The sequence below is a fragment of the Ovis canadensis genome, chromosome 5, assembly GCF_042477335.2.
Source record: "Ovis canadensis isolate MfBH-ARS-UI-01 breed Bighorn chromosome 5, ARS-UI_OviCan_v2, whole genome shotgun sequence".
Taxonomy (NCBI): Eukaryota; Metazoa; Chordata; class Mammalia; order Artiodactyla; family Bovidae; genus Ovis; species Ovis canadensis.
Window position 1 is genome coordinate 18,578,698 of NC_091249.1, and position 18,702 is coordinate 18,597,399.

The 18,702-nt window shown below is 49.6% G+C and overlaps 1 protein-coding gene across 1 annotated transcript in view; it reads left to right on the forward strand.

Moving 5' to 3' along the window:
* SUGP1 (SURP and G-patch domain containing 1) overlaps positions 1-17,210 on the forward strand; it is a 32,724-nt gene extending 15,514 nt beyond the window's left edge. The window contains exons 8-14 of the mRNA XM_069590616.1: positions 3,130-3,485; positions 13,618-13,724; positions 14,529-14,706; positions 15,277-15,383; positions 16,141-16,286; positions 16,594-16,723; positions 17,012-17,210. Coding sequence (XP_069446717.1) covers positions 3,130-3,485; positions 13,618-13,724; positions 14,529-14,706; positions 15,277-15,383; positions 16,141-16,286; positions 16,594-16,723; positions 17,012-17,038 — 1,051 coding nt within the window. The 3' untranslated portion in view covers positions 17,039-17,210. The remainder of the gene's footprint in view (positions 1-3,129; positions 3,486-13,617; positions 13,725-14,528; positions 14,707-15,276; positions 15,384-16,140; positions 16,287-16,593; positions 16,724-17,011) is intronic.
* Positions 17,211-18,702: the final 1,492 nt, after the last annotated feature.

The following is an 18,702-nucleotide window of genomic DNA, read 5'->3' on the forward strand; positions in this document are numbered from 1 at the left end:
TTTTGATTTGCGTTTCTCTGATGATGTGATGTAGAATATCTTTCCATAGTTTTTTTTTTTTTTTTTTTGCCTGTTAAGAGTTCTTCATATATTTTGGGTAACAATCTTTATCAGATGTGTCTTTCACAAATATTTCTCCCAAGTCTGTGGCTGGCCTGTCTTCTCATACTCTTCACTTTGTCTTCTGGAGAGCAGAAGTTTTTAATTTTAATGAAGTCCAGTTTATCAGTTGCTTTCATGGATCATGTGCCTTTGATGTTGTGTCTAAAAAGTCCTTGCCATACCCAAGGTTATGTAGATATCCTTTTGTGTTTTATTTACAGATTCAGGTTTTACATTTAGATCAGTGATAAACTTTTTAAGTTAGTTTTTGTGAATGTGAGGCTTATGAGGTCTGTGTCCAGTTTTTTTTTCCTTACATGTGTCTGTGTGGTTTCAGCGCTGTTTCTTGAAAAGACTGTTTTTGCCCCATAGCATTGCTTTTGCTCCTTGGTCACAGAACAGTTGACTGTATGTGCGTGGGTCTGTTTCTGAGCTCTTTATTCTGTTCTGTTGACCTGTCTGTCCATTTTCTCTCCCATCCTCCCGCTGCTTTGATTACGGTAGCTTTACAGGAAGCGCTGAAGTCAGGGAATGTCGGTCCTCTGACTCTGTTCTTTTTCAGTATTGTGTTGGCTGTTGTGGGTCTTTTGTCTCTTTATATAAACTTTCAGATCAGTTTGTCAGTATGTACAGAATAACTGATTTCAACTGGAATTGCACTGACTCTGGAAATCAAGTTGAGAATGACTGACACCTTGACAACATTGAGTAACTTTCTATCTGTGAAGATGGATTATCTCTTCATTTATTTAGTTCTTTGAATTCATTCATCAGAGTTTTTTAGTTTTCCTCATATAGATCTGGTACATATCCTGTTAGACTTATACCTGTATATTTCATTTGGGGAAATGCTAATGTAAATGGTATGATGTTTTTAATGTCAGATTCCATGTATTCATTGCTGGTGTATAGGAAAGTGATTGACTTCTGCAGACTAATCTTGTATCCTGAAGCCTTGCTATAATAGCTTATGAAGTTTTGGGGGTTTTTTGGTCTATTCTCTTGTCTGTTTTTTCTGCACAGACGATCATGTCATATTTCTTCCTTCTCAGTATACTTTCTGTTCCCTTTTCTCCTCTTACTGCCTTAGCTAGAACTTCCAGTATGATAATGAAAAGCATTGGCGAGGTGGGATATTCTTGGCTTGTTCCTCTTAGTGAAAAAGTGTGAGGTTTCTCATCATTATGATTGTATTAGGTATTTTGGTAGATGCTCTATCACGTGGAACAAGTTTGCCTATACTCCTAGTTTACTGAGAGCTTTCCTCGTGAATGGGTATTAGATTTTGTTAAGTCTTAAGCTTTTTCTGCAGCAATTGCTGTGATCATGGGGTTTTTCTTTTTTAGCCTATTGACCTGATGGATTACATTGCTTGATTTTCAAGTGTTGAACCAGTCTTGCATGCCTAGAATGAATCCCACTTGGTTGTGGTGTATAATTCTTTTTTTTTTACATTAATGGATTAGGTTTGCTAACATTTTATTGAGGATTTTTACATCTGTGTTCAAGAGAGATGTTGGTCTATAGTTTTCTTACAATGTTTTTGTCTGGTTTTGCTGTTAGAGTAATTGAATAACTTACAAGTATTCCGTCTGCTTCTCTTCTCTGAAAAGGATTGTATAGAATTGGTATAATTTCTTTAAATATTTGGTAGAATTCACCAGGGAATTTTTGGAAGGTTATTAATAATTGGTTTACTTTCTTTAATGAAAATAGGCCCGTTCAGATTGTCTGTTTCTTCATTCAAAGAATTGGCCTGTTTCATCTGGGTTGTTAAGTTTGTGTACATAGAGTTGTTCATAGTGATCCATAGTATTTTTAATGTCCATGGGATCTGTAGTGATGGCTGCCCTTTCATTTCTCTTGTTAGTAATTTGTGTCCTCTTTTATTCTTAGCTTGGCTAGAAGCTTAATGATTTTATTATCTTTGTTTCTTTTAATTTTTTTGCAAATGTTCCTCATCGGGTTTTCTGAAGGCCATACATGCTTGTACTGTGACCCAGAAATACAAAGAAGATGCCACAGGCTCCCCCATCCCTCCATCCCACCCTGAGTACCAACATTAGCAGACCTGGGAGTCCTTCCATCCCTCTTGTGGCTCTCATGTAGAAATAGTCTGTGGATTTTTCATCTCTGCTAACTTTTATGCAGAAGGAATTTACAGTGTCCTTGAGCCTGCATGTTGCTTTTGTAGTACAGCGTTGTGCTGTGACTATCATTCCAGGTTTACGAGTGCAGGTCTAGCCACTTCTTGTCAAGGGCTATGTAATCTCTGCTCTGGACAGGTTTTGCTATATAGAACAGGGCTGTGATGCTTCTGTCCAGTATGGACTCTAGAGGTGGGCCTGTTGGCTCAGTACATACAGAGGCTGAGAGACGGCAGGCGGGTGCAGACCTGCAGGGTCTGCCTGCTCTGAGCCCAGCATCTGCTGCTCTGCACTGGGCGACCCACAGCTCCTGGCAAGGCTGTCAGTAGCTCCCTGTCTGTTGCAGCGTTCAGCGTCTTTGTTTTGTCTCTGTCCACTGTTGATGCCTCTCAAGGATGCATCAGAAAGGAGCACAGATGTGCCCAGCTGTCAGGTGTGGGTCAGAACCTGCCCTTTCTGGCACCAGGGTCTCTCGCTACGCAGGAGTTCTTGGTTTGCAGGCACTGGTGCATTCATCTAGGATGGCTGGGCAAGGTCTGAGAGAGCGTGCACCTTTTCCTTCAAGGCAGGGGATCAATGATAGTGTGACAGGCATCCAGTGAGGATAGGGTAGGGGCTTGGCAGGACCCTTAGCTCACAGGAACAGCATCATGAAGAGCTGTGGGCATGTCACGCTGTTCCTCAGATTTGAGTCACCAGGGCCAGCAGCCACCGAGACCTGGCAGGCAGGAGGTCATGGTAGAGACCTCTATCTTGACACGACCCTGAAGTGACCCTAGCTGACCTGGGTATACCTATGTAAAGCAAAGCCCGGCCTTCTACCCTAAATCGGGTAGGGTCTGGGGCCCAATTACAGTCTGCCCCCTACTCTCTTTCACAGCTTTCTATATGAACCCAACAGCCAAGGGTACAAGTACTACCGCCAGAAGCTGGAGGAGTTCCGGAAAGCCAAGGCTGGTCCCACGGGCACCCCCACCGCACCTGACCTCGGACTGAAGCGCAGATCTCCTCCTGAGACCCCGTTGGGGTCCACGCCCACTGCCACTGCCTGCCCTACCTCATCTGCCCCCCTGCCCACTGCCAACCCATCATCCGCCGCCCCAGGGAAGCCGGCCACCACGGCCAATGTGAAGAGGAAGCGGAAGAGCCGGTGGGGGCCTGAAGAGGACAAGGTGGAGCTCCCGCCCGCGGAGCTGGCACAGAGGGACGCGGATGCCGCTCCCTCGCCCCTGTCAGGTGGGCCAACCCGTCTCAGCGTGCGGGGGAGGGTCTGGCGTCTTTCACGGAGCCTAGTGTTTCCAGGGTTCATGTGCGTTGCAGCACGTGTCACAGGCTCATTTGCTTCCATGGCTGAGTAGTAGTCCAGTGTATGGAGAGACGGCCTTTTGTTTATCCATTCATCAGTGTTCAGAAGCCTGAGTTTTCACGTTTTGGCGATTGTCACTACTGCTGCTGTGAACGTTGACCTACACAGACTGTTTGGATCCCGGATTTTGATTCAGTTCAGTTCAGTCGCTCAGTCATGTCCGACTCTTTGCAACACCATGAACCACAGCACACCAAGCCTCCCTGTCCATCACCAACTGCTATAGTCCACCCAAATCCATGTCCATTGAGTCGGTGATGCCATCCAACCATCTCATCCTCTGTCGTCCCCTTCTCCTCCTGTCCCCAATCCCTCCCAGCATCAAAGTCTTTTCCAGTGAGTCAGTTCTTTGCATCAGGTGGCCAAAGTATTGGAGTTTCAGCTTCAACATCAGTCCTTCCAGTGAACACTCAGGACTGATCTCCTTTAGGATGGACTGGTTGGATCTCCTTGCAGTCCAAGGGACTCCCAGAGTCTTCTTCAACACCGCAGTTCAGAAGGATCGATTCTTCTGCACTCAGCTTTCTTTATAGTCCAACTCTCACATCCATACATGACCACAGGAAAAACCATAGCCTTGACTAGACGGACCTTTGTTGACAAAGTCATGTCTCTGCTTTTTAATATGCTGTCTAGGTTGGCCATGACTTTCCTTCCAAGGTGTAAATATCTTTTTATTTCATGGCTGCAGTCACCACCTGCAGTGATTTTGGAGCCCCCCAAAAATAAAGTCGATACTGTTTCCCCATCTACTTCCCATGAAGTAGTGGGACCAGATGCCATGATCTTCGTGTTCTGAATGTTGAGTTTTAAGCCAACTTTTTCACTCTCCTCTTCCACTTTCATCAAGAGGCTTTTAGTTCCTCTTCACTTTCTGCCATAAGGGTGGTGTCATCTGCATATCTGAGGTTATTGATATTTCTCCCAGCTTGTCCAGCTTGTGTTTCTTCCAGCCCAGCGTTTCTCATCAGGTACTCTGCATAGAAGTTAAATAAGCAGGGTGACAGTATACAGCCTTGACATATTCCTTTTCCTATTTGGAACCAGTCTGTTGTTCCATGTCCAGTTCTAACTGTTGCTTCCTGACCTGCATACAAGTTTCTCAAGAGGCAGGTCAGGTGGTCTGGTATTCCCATCTCTTTCAGAATTTTCCACAGTTTATTGTGATCCACACAGTCAAAGGCTTTGGCATAGTCAATAAAACAGAAATAGATGTTTTTCTGGAACGCTCTTGCTTTTTCAATGATCCAGCAGATGTTAGCAATTTGATCTCTGGTTCCTCTGCCTTTTCTAAAACCAGCTTGAACATCTGGAAGTTCACAGTTCACCTAATACTGAAGCCTGGCTTGGAGAATTTTAAGCATCACTTTACTAGCATGTGAGATGAGTGCAATTATGCGGTAGTTTGAGCGTTCTTTGGCATTGCCTTTCTTGGTGATTTTGATTACTTATGCATATATCTAGGAGTGGAATCACTAGGTCTTACGGTAATTCTGTAACTTACTGCGGAATTGCCAAACTGTTTTCTACAGCAGCTGCACCGTTCTACATTCCCATCAGCCATGCACAAGGGTTTGAATTTCTTCACATTCTCGCCTTATCATTACAGCTATCCTAGTAAGAGTAAAGTGAAGTCACAGTGTAATTTTGATTTGCGTTTCCTGAATGACTAATGGTGCTGAGCACCTTTTCTTGTATTATTGGTTATTTGTACAGCTTAGTTGGAGAAATGTCTATTTTAGTCCTTTGCCCATTTTTAAATAATTGTTTGTTTATTGTTGACCGCGCTGGGTCTTCGTGGCTGTGCAGGGACTTCTCTAGTTGGTAGCAAGGAGGGGCAACTCTTTCCGTGCCGCGCAGGCTTCTCGTGGTGCTGGCGTCTCTGGCTGCGGAGCACAGGCTCCAGGGCGCCTGGGCTACAGCAGTCACAGCACGTGGGCTGCTGCAGTTGCGGGGCACCGGCTTAGCTGCTCTGAGGCACGTGGGATCTTCCCAGAGCAGGGATCGAACCCGTGTTCCCTGCATCAGCAGGCCGATTATTAACCACTGGGCCCCGGGAAGTCTGGCCCATTTTTTAGTTATTTGCCCTTTTGTTATTGAGTTGTAGGAGTTCTTTTTATGTTTTAGATATTTACCGCTATTGAGATACATGATTTGCAAATACTTTTTTCTAGTTTTATGGGCTGTATTTAAAAATAATTTTTTATTATTAATGTTCTCTTAATGTCCTTTGATACAGAAAAGTTTTAAGTTTTAATGTCCAATTTATTTTTTCTTTTGTTGCCCACGTCTGAAAGTCTTGAAAATATGCCTCAGTTTTCTTCGAAGGGTTTTTATACCATCCCGGTAGCTCAGCTGGTAAAGAATCCTCCTACAATGCAGGAGACCCCAGTTCGATTCCTGGGTCAGGAAGAGTTTTATAGTTTTAGCTCATAAAATTGAGTTAATTTTTACACATGATATAAAGTAAGGGTCCCGCTTCATTTCTTTGCACGTGGAGATCCAGTTTTCCCAGTACCATTTGTCAAAGAGACTGTGATTCTTTCTCCATTGAATGGTCTCTTCACGCCTTGTCAAAAGTTCCACAGATGTAAGAGTTTATTCGGGGGCTCTCTGTTCTGTGACAATGGCTGTGTGTCTCGCCTTATGCCAGTAGCACACTGTTTTAATTATCGTAGCTCTGTGGTAAAATTTTAAATCGGGAGTATCTGCTTTTCAACTTTGTTCTTTTTTAGGCTTTGGCTATTCTAGGTCCTTTGACTTTTTGTATGAATTTTCAGATGAGCTATTCCATTTCTGCAAAAAGCATTGTTGGGATTTTGATAGGGTCTGTATTAAATCTGTAGATTGCTTTGGGTGGTTAACATTTGAGTCTAACAGTCTGAGAAGTGAGATTGGAATCCAATGTGAGAACTGAGATTCCAGTCTGAGAATCTGGTTGGCTGGCATCACCGACTCGATGGACGTGAGTCTGAGCAAGCTCCGGGAGTTGGTGACGGACAGGGAAGCCTGGCGTGCTGCAGCCCCTGGGGTTGCAAAGAGTTGGACACAACTGAGCGACTGAACTGAACTGAGTCTGAGAACACAGGATAGCTTTCCCGTTCACATTTATTTATTTATTTAGGCTCTGCTGGGTCTCTGTCTGCTGTGCAGGCGTTTCTCTAGTTGCAGCAAGTGGGAGTGCTGCCCTGGGTGTGGTTGCTCCAGCTTCTCTCTGCGGTGGCTTCTCTTACTGCAGAGCGTGGGTCGAGGCGCACAGGTTTCAGTAGCTGCGGTTCAAGGGCTCTAGGGCACAGGCTGAAGAGTTGTAGCTCACAGGCTTAGTTGCTCCTCAGCCTGTGGAATCTTCCCAGACCAGAGACTGAGCCTGTGTCTCCTGCATTGGCAGGCAGATTCCTCACTACCAAGCCATCAGGGAACCCTTTTTATGTATCTTTTTAAGTTTGCTGAATTCATGTATTACCATAACTGTCTTTAGGGTTTTCTAGATATATATAGATCATGTCATGTGCAAATAAGGATAGTTTTATGTCTTCCTTTCCAACTTGGATGCTTCCTGCTGCTTTTTCGTGCCTAAGTGCCCTAGCTAGGATTCGCAGTACTGTGTTGAACAGAAGTGGTGAAAGCAGGCATTCCTGCCTGTTCCTAATTCTTAAGGGGAAAGCTGTTGGTCTTTCACCATCGAGTATTATGATTGTGTTTTTTTAAATAGCTGGCCCTTGTCATGTTGAAGAAGTTCCCTTGTCTTTACTGAGCGTTTTTATCATGAGAGAGTGTTTGATTTTGTCAAATGCTTTTTCTACATCCGTTGAAATGATCATGTGGATTTTTTTCTGTTTCTATTAAAGTGGCGTTTTACATTGATTGGTTTTTGTGTGTTGAACTGCTCTTGCATTCCTGGAATAAATCCCAGTCTGTTGTAGTAAATAATTAGTTTAACATGCTGATGGCCTTGGTTTTGCTAGTATTTGGTGCAGATTTCTGCATCTTGACTCATAAAGATTATTGGTCTGTCGTTTTCTTGTATTGTCTTTGTCTGCCTTTCATATCAGAGTAACACTGACCTCGTAGAATGAAGTAGAAAGTGTTATCTACTTTTGGAAGAATTTGAGTACAATTGCTGTTAAATCCTCTTCTAAATCTTGGGTAGAATTTACCAGTGACACCATCTGATTCTGGGCTTTTTTGGGGGGTGGGAGAGGAGATGGCTGGGTATTGATTGATTCCTACTAGTTGCTATAATTCTGTTCAAGCTTCCTGTTACTTTTTGAGTTAGTCTTGGTAGTTTGTGCTGTTTAGTATTCTTCTATCATTCTTTTGTTTTTGTAAAGTCATCAGTAATACAGTGCTGGGCTTAGTCGCTCAGTGGTGTCTGACTTTGGGACCCCATGGATTTCAGCCCACCATGGGGATTCTCCAGGGAAGAATACTGGAGTGGGTTGCCATGCCACTCTCCAGGGATCAATCCGTTCAGGTCAGGTCAGTCACTCAGTCATGTCCGACTCTTTGCAACCCCATGAATCGAAGCACACCAGGCCTCCCTGTCCATCACCAACTTCCGGAGTTTACTCAAACTCATGTCCATCGATTCGGTGATGCCATCCAGCCATCTCATCCTCTGTCATCCCCTTTTCCTCCTGCCCCTAGTCCCTCCCAGCATCAGGGTCTTTTCCAATGAGTCAACTCTTTGCATGAGGTGGCCAAAGTATAGGAGTTTCAGCTTCATCATCAGTCCTTCCAATGAATATTCAGGACTGATTTCCTTTAGGATGGACTGGCTGGATCTCCTTGTAGTCCAAGGGACTCTCAAGAGTCTTCTCCAACACCACAGTTCAAAAGCATCAATTCTGTGCTCAGCCTTCTTCACAGTCCAACTCTCACATCCATACGTAACCACTGGAAAAACCACAGCCTTAACTAGACAGACCTTTGTTGGCAAAGTAATGTCTCTGCTTTTGAATATGCTATCTAGGTTGGTCATAACTTTTCTTCCAAGGAGTAAGCGTCTTTTAATTTCATGGCTTCAGTCACCATCTGCAGTGATTTTGGAGCCCCCAAAAAATAAAGTCTGACACAGTTTCCATTGTTTCCCCATCTATTTCCCGTGAAGTGGATGGGACCAGATGCCATGATCTTCGTTTTCTGAATGTTGAGCTTTAAGCCAACTTTTTCACTCTCCTCTTTCACTTTCATCGAGGCTTTTTAGCTCCTCTTCACTTTCTGCCATAAGGGTGGTGTCATCTGCATATCTGAGGTTATTGATATTTCTCCTGGCAATCTTGATTCCAGCTTATGCTTCTTCCAGCCCAGCGTTTCTCATGATGTACTCTGCATAGACGTTAAATAAGCAGGGTGACAATATACAGCCTTGACATACTCCTTTTCCTATTTGGAACCAGTCTGTTGTTCCATGTCCAGTTCTAACTGTTGCTTCCTGACCTGCATATAGGTTTCTTAAGAGGCAGGTCAGGTGGTCTGGTATTCCCATCTCTTTAAGAATTTTCCACAGTTTATTGTGATCCACACAGTCAAAGGCTTTGGCATAGTCAATAAAGCAGAAATAGGTGTTTTTTGGGAACTCTCTCGCTTCAGTAGTTCCCCATTATCTGTGTTTTTGCTTTCTGTGTGGTTTCAATTACCCACCATCAACTGTGTTCTAAAAATATTAAATGAAAAATTCCAGAAATAAAAAATTAATACATTTCAAATTGTGAGCCCATTCTGAGAATTGTGATGAAATCTTGTGCTGTCTGGTCCACCCTACCTGGAACATGAATCATCCCTGTGTCTGACGTATTCCACCCATTGTTATTGTCCGTTTAGTCACTAAGTCATGTCTGACTCTTTGCGACCCTATGGACTGCAGCAACCAGGCTTCCCTGTCCCTCACTATCTCCTGGAGCTTACTCAAATCCATGTTCATTGAGTCGGTGATGCTATCTAACCATCTCATCCTTTGCCGCCCCCTTCTCCTTTTTACCATCAGTCTTTCCCAGTATCAGTGTCTTTTCCAGTGAGTCAGCTTTTCACATCAGGTGGCCAAAGTATTGGAGCTCCAGGTTCAGCATCAGTCCTTCCAGTGAATATTCAGGGTTGATTTCCTTTAGGACTGACTGCGTTGATCTCCTTGCAGTCCAGGGGACTCTCAAGAGTCTTCTCCAGCACCACAGTTCAGAGGCACCAGTTCCTCAGTGCTCACCCATTTGTCACTTGGTTACTCGGTTATCAGACCGGCTGTCATGGTGTTGCAGTGCTTATGTTCAAATAGCCCTTACTTTACTGTTTTCCTTGATAATGACCTCAAAGCACAAGAGTAGTGATGCTGGCAATTCAGACATGCCAAAGAGGAGCTGTAAAGTATTTCCTTTAAGTAAAGAGTTACTTAAAGTTCTTGGCTTAATAATCTTCAGTTACCAAAAAATAATAATAATAATAATAGTCTTCAGTTACCAAGATCTAGAGTAAAAAAAAAAAAAAGCATCTATTTATGGAATTGTGAAGAAGGAAAAAGAAATCTGTGCTGGTTTCGCCATCGTATCTCAAACTGCAAAAGTTCCAGCCACGGTGTGTGCTAAACATGTGCTGTGTTAAGGTGGAAACCACGTTACACTTGTGATGAAATATTTTGGGAGAGAAACCACATTCACATAATTTTTACTATCAGGTGAAGTCGATCAGTCGTGTCCGACTCTTCGACCCCGTGGACTGTAGCCTACCAGGCTCTTCCATCCATGGGATTTTCCAGGCAAGAGTACTGGAGTGGGTTGCCATTTCCTCCAGAGGATCTTCCCGACCCAGGGATCAAACCCATGTCTCCCGCATTGTAGGCAGACGCTTCACTGTCTGAGCCACCAGGAAATTGTTATAACTGTTCTATTTTATTATTAGCTATTATTAATATTACTGTGTCTAATCTGTAAACTAAACTTCATCATGGGTTGGTATGTATGCAGTCGGGGGGTGTGTGTGTGTCTGTATATATACAGGGTTCAGTACTATGTGCAGTTTGAGGCATCCTGTGGGGGGATCTTGGAATTTATCCCCTACTGATGAAGTTGACTGCTGTATCTCCCTGTTGTTTTAGTAGTTGAGTCTTCTCTCTTTTTTCCTTAGGCAGTCTATGTAAAGATTTGTCCATTTCCTTCGTCTTTTCAAGAAACAAACTTTTGGTTTCATTGATTTTTCTCTCTGATACTTTTCTATTTCCTATTTCTTTTATCTCCATTCTGATCTTTGTCTCCTTCATTCTGCTAGCTCAGGAACTAGTTTGTTCTTCTTTTTCGGGTTCCTTATGATGTACAGCTAGGTGCTGATTGGAGGTCTGCCTTCTTTTTTAATACGCGCGTCTACAACTATAAATTTTCCTCTTGGCCCTGCGTTTGCTGCCCCCCCCATAAATTTTGGTGTGTGTTGTGCTTTTATGTTTATTTGTCTCTTAAGCATTTTCTGATCTCTTGTGATTTCTTCGTTGACCCATTGGTTTTTAAGATTGTGTTTAGTTTCCACATTTGTGAGTTTTCCAGTTTGCCTTCTGTCACTGATTTCTCATTTCATTCCATTTTGATCAGAAAAGATGACTTTTATTCAGATTGTTGTGTGACCCAGCATGCGGCCTATCCTGGAGAATGCTCCGTGTGTTCCAGAATACCGTGTGCTCTGCTGCTGTTGGCTGGCGTGCTCTGTAGATAGTCTAGTCAGCCTTGGCTGGCCTACAGTGGTGTTCAGTCCTGTGTATTCTTACTGGTCTTCTGTGTAGACGCTCTGTTCATTATGTAAAGTAGGACATTGCAGTCATCAGCAGTTTCTACAGAACTGTTTATTTCTCCCTTCAGTTTGGTCAGGTTTTGCTTCGTTTATCCTGGAGCTCTGTTAGGTCTCTGTGTGTTAGTCGCTCAGTTGTGTCTGATGATCTGCGACCCCGTGGACTGTAGCCCGCAAAACTCCTCTGTCCATGGAATTCTGCAGGCAAGAATACTGGAGTGGGTTGCCATGCCCTTCTCCAGGGAATCTTCCCAACCCAGGGATTGAACCCAGGTCTTCTGCATCGCAGACAGATTCTGTAGCATCTGAGCCACCAGGGAAGCCCCAAGATCGGTGTATATGTATATTTAATTGTTAGATTTTCTTTCTGTAGCGAATCTCTTGTTGATATGCAGCGTCCTTCTTTGTCTCTCGTAATCTTTTGTGACCTCGTCTATTTTGTCTGATACTAGTGTGGCCAGAGCAGCGCTCTCTTGCTTACTATTTGCATCTTTTTCCTTCCTTTCACTCTCAACCTGTTTTGTCTATATCTAAAGTAAATCTCTTATAGACAACATATGGATGGTCCTGATTTTTCCTAAGCCCTAAAGTACTTGGATTTAGCCTTGCCATAGAAGGCTCAGGAAATGTAAGCGCAGTAATCGCCACAGTCAGTTTTGTGCAGCTATCTCCAGCGTCCCCCTCCTTGACAGCAGTTTCAGCGACAGCCAACGTGTGGCCTCATTGCTCGTTTTCTACCACAGACCCTTAAGGGTGGGCGTTTGTTGTCACGGCATCATGTAGGAGATACTGATGACCAGTAAGCTCATGCTCTCTGTCTGACTCCACCACGTAGCCTGTACTATGGGCAGAGCCCTCTCAACCTCCCTCAGCCCTGACTTGACTGGCGCTGGACACACAAGCATAGAAAAGCCCTGTGTGACCTGACGCCAACACCTGCATTTGCCGTCCAAGGATGGGCTGAAACGGAAGGCATCTCACCAGGTCACAGGCTGGCTTGTTGGCCCTGCCCACTCTGAGAGTGGCCTCCTGCTCAGTGCTCCCTTGGCTAAAGAGAAAGGCTACTACCTGAAGAGTTTAGCACCCACTGGGGCTCTAGATCTCATCTCTGCCCAGGGTTGATGGTGCTAGGGTCAAATTGCTGCCCAGGTTCCAAACGTGGTGCCCAGTATACAGGAGGGTGCTCAGATGTGAGGGCCGCTCTCATGCATGCATGTCGCAGCCCTGAGGTCCAGCCCCAGCTGCAGAAGAAGTGTCCTGCACTATCTAGGGGACACGTACCGGCTCCAGAGTCTTGGGTTCAGGTTCAAGCCCCAGTGGCCCACATTGTTCCTAGGGAATTGTGGGCAGCCCCCACCCGCCTGCTCACTGTTGAAGTGGCCGGGGAAGGAGAGTGACTTTGGACCTGATCCAGGTGAACAGCAGACTGCTCAGACCTTGGCTCCTTTGTTTCTCTCCACGGCGTTCCCCAGTATCCTCCAGAGCCCCCACAGACTGAGGAATTAGGGGACAGTCTTAGGGGCCAAAAGCACTTGCGAGTGGTTCTTGCAGGCAAAGCCCCAGCCCCATTGATCTGGGAAGACCTGGCTCTTCAGCCTCCAGAGAGGCCTCTGCACCTCTTCTGCCTGAGTTGCTCCCCAGCAGCCACCCCCTGCAGGGAGGTTGTTTCCAGCACTCAGATGGAGCCTTCACAGCATCTTCACGTGAATTACTGTTGTGGGTTCCAGCCAAGGTCCAAAGCTGACACCAGATTAAATGTTAGTTGCTTTAAAGACAGTTGGCTGCGTCTCAGGCAGGCACTAACAGTGTTCTTATGCCGGCTGCACACCTGTGTGTCTGCACCGGGTGTCTCTTCACTGTAGGGCTTGCTCCCAGGAGCCCGTGTGCACACACAGTCAGCTGCCACGTCTCTGGCTGTGCAGATTCCCCTCCTTGTCACCTGTTAGCTCTGTCACCTTGAGTGGGGCCCAGGCCTCTGGAGCTTCGGTGTCAGCATCTGCAGTGGGGGTCATAGAGCCTGCCTGGAGCAGTCAGAGGGGAATGGAACTGCATGCACGTGACGCAGCAGAGCAAAGCCCCACGCGGTCATCGGGTGACGCGCATGCTGACTGCTCCCGCTTCAGGGTCCTGCCGCACGTGGCGGGAGCCTCAGGTGTCGTCAGCTCGTGGACTCTGCCTTGGACACAGGTGCGTGGCTGGGCCCCCGTGTGCAGTGCTGACCAGCCTGTGTCTTGTTTCTAGTTCAGGACCTCAAGGGTCTTGGCTACGAGAAGGGGAAGCCCGTGGGTCTGGTGGGTGTCACGGAGCTCTCAGATGCCCAGAAGAAGCAGCTGAAGGAGCAACAGGAGGTAAGGCCCGGGCGGCAGGGCAGGCAGGCCCCGCAGGGCTGGTGGAGTGTTGCCTCCCACTCTGCCCGGTGGTGCAGTGCTCACAGTGTGTTCTTTCTGAGCCCCTGTGGTGCCAGGTGGACGCCACACTCAGGGGGGAGGCTCTTGGTTAGGTAGGTCCCCTGTCAATGGTGTGCCATCCCCCAAGGGCCCTCCCCAGCCCACAGTTGTGTCCAGAGCCCAGCCTTCTCATGCTGCCTGAACAGCCTCTGCCCCAGATGCTTCATGGCTGCTCCCCACTGCACCTGGGCTGGTCCCGACTGGATGGTCTGCATTTAAGTTTTCCTTACAGTTCCCTCTGGCACTCAATACAGAATAAGCCTGGCTGGTGCGGGTGCCCTGAATGGTGTGGCAGCTGCCCAGGTGGTGCTGGGCATTGTTGGGGGGATGGCTGGCTCACCGGGTGTCCTGTGGCCAGGACACAGACCACAGCTTGCCCAGGCTGCCACCTCCAGGCTGGCAGCCGCATCACCTCGCTCTTGATCCCCCCAGGGCTCAGAAGCCCACGTCACCTCGTTTGGGCCATAGTGATGGTGCCCAGGATATTGCCGATTCTAGGCCAGCCTCTGGGAAAAACTAGAGAGAGGTCCTCCCTGCTCAAAACAGAGGTTCAGGAAACCCAGGACACGTCCCGGCATCAGATTCAGTGCCTTCCTGAAGCCACGCTGCTGTGCCTGCCCCAGGGACGGGGAGGGAGCGCCCGTCGTGCGCGGAAGCGGCGGGGCCGGGGGCGGGGCCTCGCTCACTGGTGTGTGCTGCCCGCAGATGCAGCAGATGTACGACATGATCATGCAGCACAAGCGCGCGATGCAGGACATGCAGCTGCTGTGGGAGAAGGCGCTGCAGCAGCACCAGCACGGCTACGACAGTGACGAGGAGGTGGACAGCGAGCTGGGCACCTGGGAGCACCAGCTGCGGCGCATGGAGATGGACAAGACTCGAGGTGGGCCAGGGGCCCGGGGGGGCGGGGCGGGGCGGGGCGCCGGGCGCAGGCCTGCCTTCAGGGCGCTGCGGGCGCCAGGGGCCCACTCAGCTGCCCAGGGGCACGTGGAGGCGGCACGCTGCTGCGGGCGCCGGGGGCCCACTTAGCTGCCCAGCGGGCACGTGGAGGCAGCACGCTGCTGCGGGTGCCGGAGGCCCACTCAGCTGCCCAGGGGCACGTGGAGGCTGCACGCTGCTGCGGGCTCCAGGGGCCCACTCAACTGCCCAGGGGGCACGTGGAGGCAGCACGCTGGGCCCTCGGGCCGCCTGCCCAGCCTGTAAGGCCGGGGGCAAGAGAGTTGGCCTCTTGTGCCTGTTTCTTCAGTGATAAGCTCATGGTCCTCTGAGTGTCCCCTGGCGCTTGAACGCAGTACCCAGGAGGGCTGCGTGGGAGAGCAGGGGCTCATGTCAGCTTTTCAGCAGCTGCCTCATTCATTCCCCATGGCCCCAGACTCCACCTGAGACTCACACTTGGACTGTGGGGCCACGACCCGCTCCTTCCTCCTCTCGCCTTTACCCTATCTCTGGGCAGAATGGGCAGAGCAGCTGACAAAGATGGGCCGGGGCAAACACTTCATCGGGGACTTCCTGCCACCGGACGAGCTGGAGAAGTTCATGGAGACCTTCAAGGCCCTGAAGGTAACTGGGAAGAGCCCGGACTGCAACCTCCTCCTGGGGCAGGCACTGGCGGTGCCCTCGGGCCCCCTGGCTCACAGGGCACGTTGAGCCCTCTTCCAGGAGTGGTGTCTGCTTGTGACAGAGGCCATCTGTGTAGGACGTTAGTGAACAGCAGCTCAGTTGCCGCTTTAGAAAGGCTTACCAGGGCTTTAGGGAAATGCTGCTTCCAGTGGAGCCAATTCAGTGCAGATTACAGGCAAGGCATTTCTCAGGCAGACACCCCCGTGTATTGGGCTCCCCAGAATGAAAACATTCCTCCCGTGCTGCCTTGGTGCTCAAGAGGAGAGAGCTGATGTAGAACATTCCACGTCGGCTTTTGCGGGTTTTTGCAAAACTGCGTTGTAGCACATCGTCTTGTCAGTGAGGTGGTTGCCTTATTGATCATGGCCTCTCTTTAGCACTCTGTGTAACACAGCTCCTGGAACATGAGCTTTGTCTTTGCTGATGAACCGTGGATCTTTCTCATGGTGGTCAAGGCCTGTGTGACCTGTCATCTTGCCCTCTTTGACTTGGCCACCAGGGAACACAGCACTGCTTCTGGCCCTGGGGACCCTGACAGGAGGCAGCTTGATCTTTTCTCAAAGAGTCTGACGTGGTGGTGGGGAGGCAGAGGGGCAGGTGGTCCCAGAGGCCATGGGGTGGAGGGGGGTCCTGGGCCAGAGCTGGGATTGGGAGTGGCTACAGTCCCAGTGGATGACAGCCGCCTCCTCCCCTGCAGGAAGGCCGTGAGCCTGACTACTCAGAGTACAAGGAGTTCAAGCTGACGATCGAGAACATCGGCTACCAGATGCTGATGAAGATGGGCTGGAAGGAGGGGGACGGCCTGGGCTCGGAGGGACAGGGCATCAAAAACCCCGTCAACAAGTGAGTGTGGCCTCCAGTGTTGGGGCCGGGGGCAGAGGGAAAATCCCCACGCAGAGACATAGGTCAGGGCTACGGACTCTGGTGGTGGGACCGCCTTGGGCTCTCTGTCTTCTCAGAGTGCCAGTTGCGTCCCAGACAGGTGTTGCCCAGCCCGGCGTACCCCCCACAGGGAGCTGCATTGGGGCGCTGCTGCTGAGCCCATCCAGGGCGAGTGAGGCCTCCCTGCCCGCAAGCTCAGGTCCCTCGCCCCCTTTTCCGCTGGCCCCATCCTGCTCCCCTGCTCACCCCGCCCATTGCCCCAATGCAGGGGCACCACCACGGTAGATGGCGCTGGCTTTGGCATTGACCGGCCAGCCGAGCTCTCCAAGGAAGATGACGAATACGAGGCTTTCCGCAAGAGGATGATGCTGGCCTACCGCTTCCGTCCCAACCCCCTGGTGCGTGTGTCCCCACCCCCATCTTGTTTCTGCTGGGTCACCACAGTTCCTCCCCTGGAGGGGTGGTGGTGCTGGTAAAGAAGTGTGTCTCCTTCCGCAGTCCAGCTAGGCTCACAGCAAAACCACCTCCCGCTTCTCCCCCTGTGTTCAAGTCTGACTCTCCTCCCCAAAGCTGCCCTCCCTCCTGGAGAATGTGAGCTCGCTGCTCCTGCTAGGTTCTGGATGGGGGGAACTGCTGTCTTCTGTTAGCATAATCACCTCCTGTTTTATCTTTCTTGCTTCCCACAGAACAACCCCAGACGGCCTTACTACTGAGTATTCTGGAGAAATGCACAAGTGTACTTTCCAAAAGACTGACCATCCCTGGACTGTGGAATGTTCCAGCCTGCATTTCTGCCCACCCTTCCCGTTGTTGCGAGTGTTGTGCTGTGTATTAAAACCCCAGAGCCTGCCTGCTGTGGCAGCCTGGTCTTGCCATCACCAGAAACCCCTCCTGTTCCTTAGCAGCAGGGCCATGGTGGACGGGGGGGACAGGATGCACCTGTGAAGGCTGCCCAGTGCCCACAGAATCCTGGAAAATCACCTGGACCTTTGTGTGCTCGTGGGGTCCCCCATCAGCCTAGGTTGGAGTTGAGAGGAATTTTGGAGGGGCGGCCAGCAGCTGAAGGAGATGTGGCTGCACCTAGGCTGAGGGCATAAGGGACCTTCTAGCCTGGCACTGCACCACAGGGGAGGCTCAGGAGGGCTCCCCAGGCAGGCCCAGTTCTCCCTCAGACCCACAAGGCAGGTGGACCCAGGGCACACCTGTGCCCCTCACCTCTCGACAGGTAGCACTGACGGTCTCCCACCCACGCCACATACAGCAGAGCTGGCTGGTGATGCTGTAGCCCAAGCCATCCCGGCGGCCCTGCATCCTCGGAGTAGGGTGGACATACAAGTCCCTGGGGCTCATGCCTCTGGGAGACAGCTTCCCGGACAGATACACTGGACTGGGACATCACACACCTCCTGGAAGAGGGGAGGCTAGTGGGCAGCCCAGACCACGGTGTGTGCTGAGAGCTCACCCCATCTCCAGAGCTGGTGCCTCATGTTTGTGCAGAAATCACCTGGGGATCTTGAGTGAGCAACTTGGGCAAGGTCTCCAAAAATCTGTGAGCCTTGCTCGGAATATCAAGGCCTGGGCCACTGGGGGCCCCTACAACTCACCCCCCTGCCCCATACAGTGGATCCTGCTCAGCTGCTGTGAGCTCAAGGGGTCTGAGGACTCGAGCTGGCATCAGGCTCCTGGGCCAGCCTGCAGTTCTCGCAGCCGTTCAGCAAACAGCACTGACTGGCCCGGATGGACAGGGTCTGCCCTGGGCACCCACACTCTGCTGGGGCTGTGGCCATGAACCCCTAACACCATCTGGGGCTGATGAATGCTGTGAAGAGGAGCCGGGACCCGTGGGGGAGGTGGTCCAGCGAATGTCTCAGTGAGGGAGTCTGGGAATCTCAGCAGTAGCTCCCTGGGTGGAGTGGCACGCACTACCCTGCCTCCCCTCCGTGGATGCTGTTCCCGGGGCAAGGCAAGGGGGTGACATGCAGCCTGCGCTGGCAGCCAGAGTCCTGAGCAGAAGGGAGTAGTTCTGGGTGCCAGATTCCAGCCATGGGAACCCTGGGGCTTGGTCCCTAACACCTTGCTCTCCAGGCCAGGGTCACCCTTCCATTTAACGCTCAGTGACCAAAAGGATCACCAGACTCAGACCATGGACTTCAGCCCCAGCCATGGGGAGAGTTGGAAGAGGAGGCCTCCAAATGCCGGGTGGGTGTGTAGGCATCTCCCAGATACGGGTTGGTTGTAAGACCAGACCCCTGGCCCCCCACAGGTAATAGGGGCTGGAGGGACCGGGTGAGCTGCCTGGAGGACAGGACACTGCAGCCTGCTTTAAGAGGTGGGGAAATAGGAGAGGGTCCATCTTGCAGACAGGAGACGGGGCATG